At 34.6% G+C, this 6,903-nt stretch overlaps 1 protein-coding gene across 1 annotated transcript; it reads right to left on the bottom strand.

The window, feature by feature from the left end:
• Nucleotides 1-4,204: 4,204 nt before the first annotated feature.
• Nucleotides 4,205-5,193, bottom strand: LOC145729284 (uncharacterized). The gene is made up of 3 exons (XM_081979967.1): nucleotides 5,134-5,193; nucleotides 4,841-5,074; nucleotides 4,205-4,501 (listed from the first exon to the last, which is right to left on the bottom strand). The coding sequence occupies exons 1-3, from the start codon at nucleotides 5,191-5,193 to the stop codon at nucleotides 4,205-4,207; spliced, it is 591 nt and encodes a 196-aa protein (XP_081836093.1).
• Between the last annotated feature and the right edge of the window lie 1,710 nt (nucleotides 5,194-6,903).

Below are 6,903 nucleotides of genomic sequence, written 5' to 3'. Positions count from 1 at the left end.
GTTTTTGGTCCAGTATTACGCCTAAGTATTTTACGTCATGTTTGGGTTCAGTTATGTGGCCGTCCGCGGTTATGTTTGGGGAGTCGTCTTTGATCCTATGGTTTGGTAGTAAAAGTTGGTTTTTAGTTGCGTTGGGGGTCAGTTTAATTAATGAATCCGAAAGGGCTCATAAATTAAACGTGACATTTGGTGGAGGCGCCGGTCTGTTTTGAGATGGATGAAAAACAATAGTTGAGTTTTTTATTTTGAATTTATCTTTTGGGGTATGATACAGATTCAGGAAAATAATGTGTGGGCTATAAAAGAAATTTTAAGTATTATTATCTTTTGGCTAGGGATAGTAACGTTGATTTATTTAGTGATTTTTTGGGGATTACCTTTGCTATTGAAGCGCTCATTTGATAAAATTTTGGTTTAATATGGGTGGTACATCTTCAAAAGAGGAAGAAATTATTATCTCTCAAGCAGGAAACAATGGAGCATTATCAAATAAAAACAAAAACCCTGTTAAAAAAAAAAGTGAATTTTTAAACCAGAAAAAATATTTTTGATTTTTCTTATCGTGAATGAAAATTACCTCTTTAAAACAAAAATATATTTTTCTTTTTGCATAATTAATTTTGTCCTACATTGTCATTTTGAATATTTGTTTGCTAAATTGTTAAAAGCAAGGAAGTATTACTGAAACGATCGTGTCTTATGTTAAAAAAGTCAAGAAATTAATGGCTAATATAACTTTACGTACAGCACTGGCCGAACAAAAAGCCCCGGCCATCCCTAAATTTACGTGTCCACCTACGTTTAATCCATCAAGTGATTGCCCCATTATATTTTTAAATAAATATGAAAAGTCCGCAAGATTAAACAACTGGACTTATTCTTTAAAGATTTCATTTTAATAATTATTTGGACCGACCAGCACAAGTTTGGTATCAAAAATAGGTAAATGATCCAAAAAATGTTTTGTAAAAAAAAATGTAACATTCCCAGTATCCCAATTTTATGGATTACAATATTCAAAGCAAAATGTATGCTTTTAGCATTTCTATTTAGTAGAAGTTTGTATAAAAGTTAAACTGAAAAATCAAATATTCCCCGGGTTCAAATTATCCCGGCAAGACGTTTAACGTCGTGAGTCAGTTTAATTAATGAATCCGAAAGGGCTCATAAATTAAACGTGACAATATGTCATGGCAGTATAGGTTGTAAAGTAAAGGTGAGAGGGGTGATCCTTGGGGTAAAATTTTAGTTTATTCAATAAAAAATGCTTTTTGATAAAAAGGTCCAAAAGAACGTAATTAACGTTTTTTCTTGATAAATCTAGGTTAAGAATAATTAGTTAACCAAATTTCTATTAACCATTTTATTCTTAGCGTTGGAACTTTACTGATTATTAGAAAATGACTGGAAAATATGAAGATTGTAAGGTCTAGACAACTTACAGTCCATTTGTTTTAAAAGTAGAGGATAATGATAGTTAATTACTGCAACATTAGTTGTTGCGACCTATTTCACGTAAACGTGACGACCTTGGAATCACTAGAATCAGTTAAAAAAAAATACCATTTTTTTATATGATTTATTAAAATTTTTGTTTCAAACCTCTGCAATTTCTTCCAAATACTGTTTTATTTAATCTCTCATGACTGTTTAAGTTTGCTTAACAACAATCGAACTAAAACTTAAAAAAATAATAGTTATTTACGTAACAAGTAGGATATGAATGTTATTAACGCACGCATGTGAAAATTTGCACGACGAGGCCGCAGGCCAAGTCGTGTAATCACACAGTGCGTTAATAACATATCCTACGTGTTACGTACAACATTTTATCTACAACGATTATTATTTTAATAATTAATTGAAAAATAAAATAAAAATTTAAAAAAAAAAAAAATATATTTTCAGCAACTTGTTAGGCATGTCAACATCTGGCATTAATTTATCCAATTGTAAAGAGTTTACCATTAATATTTATCCTAATAATAATTGAGTTTTCATGTAATTGTATGTCATGTTTTTTAATTAAAAAATATCTAACTAAAAGTTACTTTTAATATTAATATTAACAAGAAGCAAGATAGTGGAGGCAACAGAACTCCAGATGTACAAACAAATTGTTCACCGATTATTAACGCACTAGTGCGGTAATAGATTCAAAAAAGCACTAGTGCGGTAATAAAGATCATTATGACACTGAAAATAGTGCGAAATCACGATATTATGTAACTGTTGTAGATAATAGCTATTTATGTAACCAGTTACGAAAAGATCGATTTTGTGTAACGAATGAATGTTTGTAGGGCGAGCGCAGCGAGGTCCTACAATTTGAATGAGTTACACAATAAGACATTTTCGAAACGTGTTGCATACATCATTTTTTCTAATTTTGATCAAAAAGCGGTAAAAACCATCTTTTAAAGTGATTTAATACAAATATTCACTTTCATAGCACCTTGTATAAACAGTGACAACGACATGTTATGATGGATGTCGCCCATATGTTTCTACGGAAATGCATAAAAACAGGGAGTGATGAAATGAACTTATCATAATAGTGATATCATAAAGTGATACTTTATGTAACTAGTTACATAAAGTAAAACGTTTTGTCACTCTAATCAGTTTTGAAAAGTGTCACTTTATATGGCAAAATTAGAAAAACAAATTTTATCTAATTTGTGGCAATTACAGGGACGGGTTTTTCACAGCTGGCAAAATAGACTTATATAGAGTGTTAGTTTAAAATGTAACAGATTTTCCTTTTGTTGTTTGCACACCCTGTATATTTTCAATCACAGTGATATAAAATATCGATACAGATATTTTACATCAATTAGTACTAGAATTTGAAGTAGAATTCAAATATCGGATAAAAAGTTGGTCATTGTATTTAAAAAAACATAAGGTTTGTTTGTTACTCAAATTTTGGACACCCTGTTTAATAACTGTTTATCTAAGAATAAAGTAGATCTAAATATCTATCTTGTTTTGTATTTAACGTTTTTGCTAAAATCAAAATTAAGGAAGTGGTCAAAATTCAATCAGTCACCCTGTACAAAATGCAGAGAAAATATCAAATTTGTATTTTTTCAAATGATTTTCAGAATCCATGTTGAAAATAAAAGGTAATTGACGTTTGATATGTCTAAAACTTACACTTTCTCAGATATTTGTTATTTTGTAAAAATTTAGAACAAATTTTAAGGTGATGGATATTTATTTTTTTAAATTTTTTTATGGTATTTCAATTTCAGCAGGTTTTTAATCAGTATCTCATCCATTAGATTCTTCTTCTTAGGACGCTGTCTCCCTACGGAGGTTGGTGATCCAACTGGTTATAGTGGTTCGTGAAACCGCACCCCTGAAACCATCGACGTATATCCTTTAGCCATGAGTTCTGCCGTCTGCCCACAGATCGTTTGCCCTCGATCTTCCCTTCGATAAGGAGCCGGAGGAACTCGTACCACTCCCCCCTCATAACGTGCCCGATGTATTGGAGCTTTCGTTCTTTGATGGTTGTCAGCAGTTCTTTACCTTTACCTATTCTCCTTAGCACTTCCTCGTTGGTTATCCGGTCTACCCAGGATATGCGCAGTATACAAGTACATCTCAAAAGCGTCAATGTGGTTCTCCATTGCTTGGCATAATGTCCAACTCTCGGAGCCATAGAGTAGCACTGGGGAGATATAACAGCGCAATATAGTTGGATTTTTACCTTTTGAGAATGACGTCATCTTTTTACATCTTTGTTTTTCGCATATCAAACATGTGAAATAAACAATTTTAGCAAAAAAGGCACGTTGTTAATTTTGTCGTCCTGTCAAATTGAAAACGTTGACATTTACTGTCGCTTTGATTTAAACGAATATCAAAGGTATAAAAATGCTGCGCTACACTGAGAAGGCCCAAATGCTAATTCTAAATATGCTGCTTTTTTTCGAGTACGAAAAGAACAGTTTCCAGATGTCAACTGAAACTCTCATGATCACTAATTTTTCAAAGCATTTGTAGGTTAAAATTTGTGATCTAATTCCAGACATGCGTGTTTTTTCACCTGCTTGACGTCATTCTCGAAGGGTAAAAATTTGACTATATACGTATGCGGAGCTGTAGGTTTAGGTCTCCACTATTGAGGAGGTTCTTCATGGAAATGAATGCCCTTCTGATCTGTTCTATCCTTGATCTGATTTCCATTTTAGGGTCACTCTTCTCCAAGATATTTAATGAACGGCACTTGTTCCACAGCCTGGTTGTTGATCTGAAGGATCGCCCGTCTTGGTGCCTTGGAGAACACGACCATCTTGGTCTTGGCAACGTTGTTTATGTGTAGACCATACTGTGTGCTATGTTCAACGATTAGGTCCATCATATTCTGGATATATGGGAGGCTGTCGGCGACCACGACCGTATCGTCGGCGAATCGTAGATTATTAATGAGGGTGCCGTTGATTTTAACGCCTTCTTTCACATTCTCCAGTGCCCCCCTGAACACTGCCTCCTAGTATATATTAAACTAACGCCCATTCTGATTTTTTTTTCTTCGGATGTCATGCCCACTATCCTAATCTCTGCAATTTGGTGCTGTTTAGATCTCCCGTATCGACTTCGGTGTATTTTAGGATCTCAATGAGCTTCTGGTGCGAGACACAGTCGAAAGCTTTTTCATAGTCAATAAAGCAGTCGTATATATGAACATTCATGTCTCTGCATCGCTGTGTGAGAACGTTGAGAGAGAAGAGAGCCTCGCGCGTGTCCGCTCCGTTCCTAAATCCCAATTGCGTCTCTCCAGCCTGCCCCTCTCATCTGGCGTATATTCGAGTGTGGACGATGCGTAGACCTTGAGGACGTCAGACATCAGGCTTCGCATTCGGTGGTCGTTGAATTGAGAAGCTTTCAGTTTTTTTGGCAGAGCGATGAACGTCGATCTCAGCCAGTCCGTTGGTATTTTCCCAGTTTCATATATTGAGTTGAACAACGATGTAAGAAGTTTTAGGCCTCTAGCATCTGCACTGCCGATCGATTTTAAGGTTTTCGCGTGAATATTGTCTGGTCCTACAGTCTTGTCATTTTTCTGAAGTTTTGTAGCATGTCTACCTTCCTCTGTCGTGATAACAGGGCTGGGCTCGTTACCCTCTCTCCACTTAAGGGGTGTCCCGGACTGAGGGCCATGTTTAGATTTGTTTCAGCCATGTTGGATAATCGAATGATAGGGTAGTGGGACTTCCCTTTCTCTTCTGCACCGCAGTGTGGAAGCCGTTGGAACTGTTACAGTGGCGCCTCCCACATCCATTGTGACGCTGTGTGTGAAGTACATCTTCGGCACCGCCACATGGTACTGTTGCTGCTGCTGCCCCGCAACAGATTTTCACCATATCTGGCTATGCTCACTTAGTTTAGCCTGCAGGTCGATGCAGTTGGCCATAAGTGAGAATTGGGTGCCCTGTGAGAACCAGTTATCTTGACCGCTCGAAGGAAAAGTTTTCTCACGTAAACTTTTTCTTATACATCATATCACATGTGGGCATAATTCTCTTCAACATTCAAAATGCAAAATATGTCATACGTTTTTTTTAACAAAAAGGGATATCAATTCGCATGGCAGAACTCGCACTGGTAGAAACCTATTGAAATGGAGCTATTGTAACAAATGTTTCATGTAATTTGTTATAATTTAAACTGGTAGTAAAAAGCCATTTAAATGCAGCAATGGCCAATTTTCTTTTATTCAAAGATGTGCTAAAGCAAGGTTTAAAAAAAGTGTATCCCAAGTATCTTTAATGTAAAATTAAAAATAACTTGTTAATAAACATTCAAAGTTCCGCGCGCCATGTTACCTTGACTTGAGTCCTTGATCTTGAGTTTTATATATTTTTTAGTTTTTGCTTTATAGTTCTCACAGTTTTAGAGATATTTAGCTCAAATTTGGACTAGATGTATCTTGTCATGCCCTACATCACTGGATATAAAAAAATGAAAATTTGTATATGGTTTATAATGCAAACTCATATCATTTTTCAATTCTCTATCGCTCTCTGAAGTTTCCGCCATGGAAACTGGACCACCCTGTATATAAATATACACTGTGTCCATAAAGTCACACATAAATTCTATTAAAAATCACAGATTTGTTTTCTGGGAAACCGCTCCGACACGTCAATATTTATTTTTGATTACGATTTTTTTTATGATAAATGTATACAGGGTGCTATATTGATAACCAAAGAAATGTACTTTCTAACTCATAGAGTTAAGTACAGATGTCACCAGATGTTGCACAACAACTACTAGCTACATATACTACTAGCACATTTTTTATTTGTTATTTGCTGCGGTGTTGTCCAAAAAAAATATTTTTTTTGTGTAATAGGTTTTACCTACGACTTCAGTGTAAATAGCTATTTACGCATAGTTTTCCGTTACGTAATAAACCTCTTTACGCACAGTTGTAAAAAAAGCGTACAGTTTTAAGATCAACCACAAACTATCGCTCTTATGCTGGGAAAAATTGATTTTGTTTACATTTCTTCTTTTATCAGAGTATATTAGACGGAGATCATCGCGTAATGCATTGTTCATACAGTTTGAAGTAATTACCACTTTGTCTACAATATTATCTGCAATAGCAAACACACATCAAGTAATATTACTGAACGTTTTTCCGTTTCTTAATAACTGAAATGTTACCATAAATAATTATTTTAAGAACAACACTAATAATTATTTGTGAATTTAAGTAACATAAACTGTGAATTTTTTTTATTACGTTATTATTTTTTTCTTTAGTGGCATAATACCTATGATTAGTACAAATATGTTGGCAATACGTTGAAAATATACTTTTTTAATGAAAAGTTACTGCTCTGAATTATATGAATTGCGAAAACAGGACTTTCCATTTGG

The sequence above is a fragment of the Ips typographus genome, linkage group LG5, assembly GCF_016097725.1.
Source record: "Ips typographus isolate SLU linkage group LG5, UJ_Ityp_2.0, whole genome shotgun sequence".
In the NCBI taxonomy this organism is placed as follows: Eukaryota; Metazoa; Arthropoda; class Insecta; order Coleoptera; family Curculionidae; genus Ips; species Ips typographus.
The sequence above is the reverse complement of the archived record's forward strand: the minus strand, read 5'-3'. Positions and strand labels throughout refer to the sequence as shown.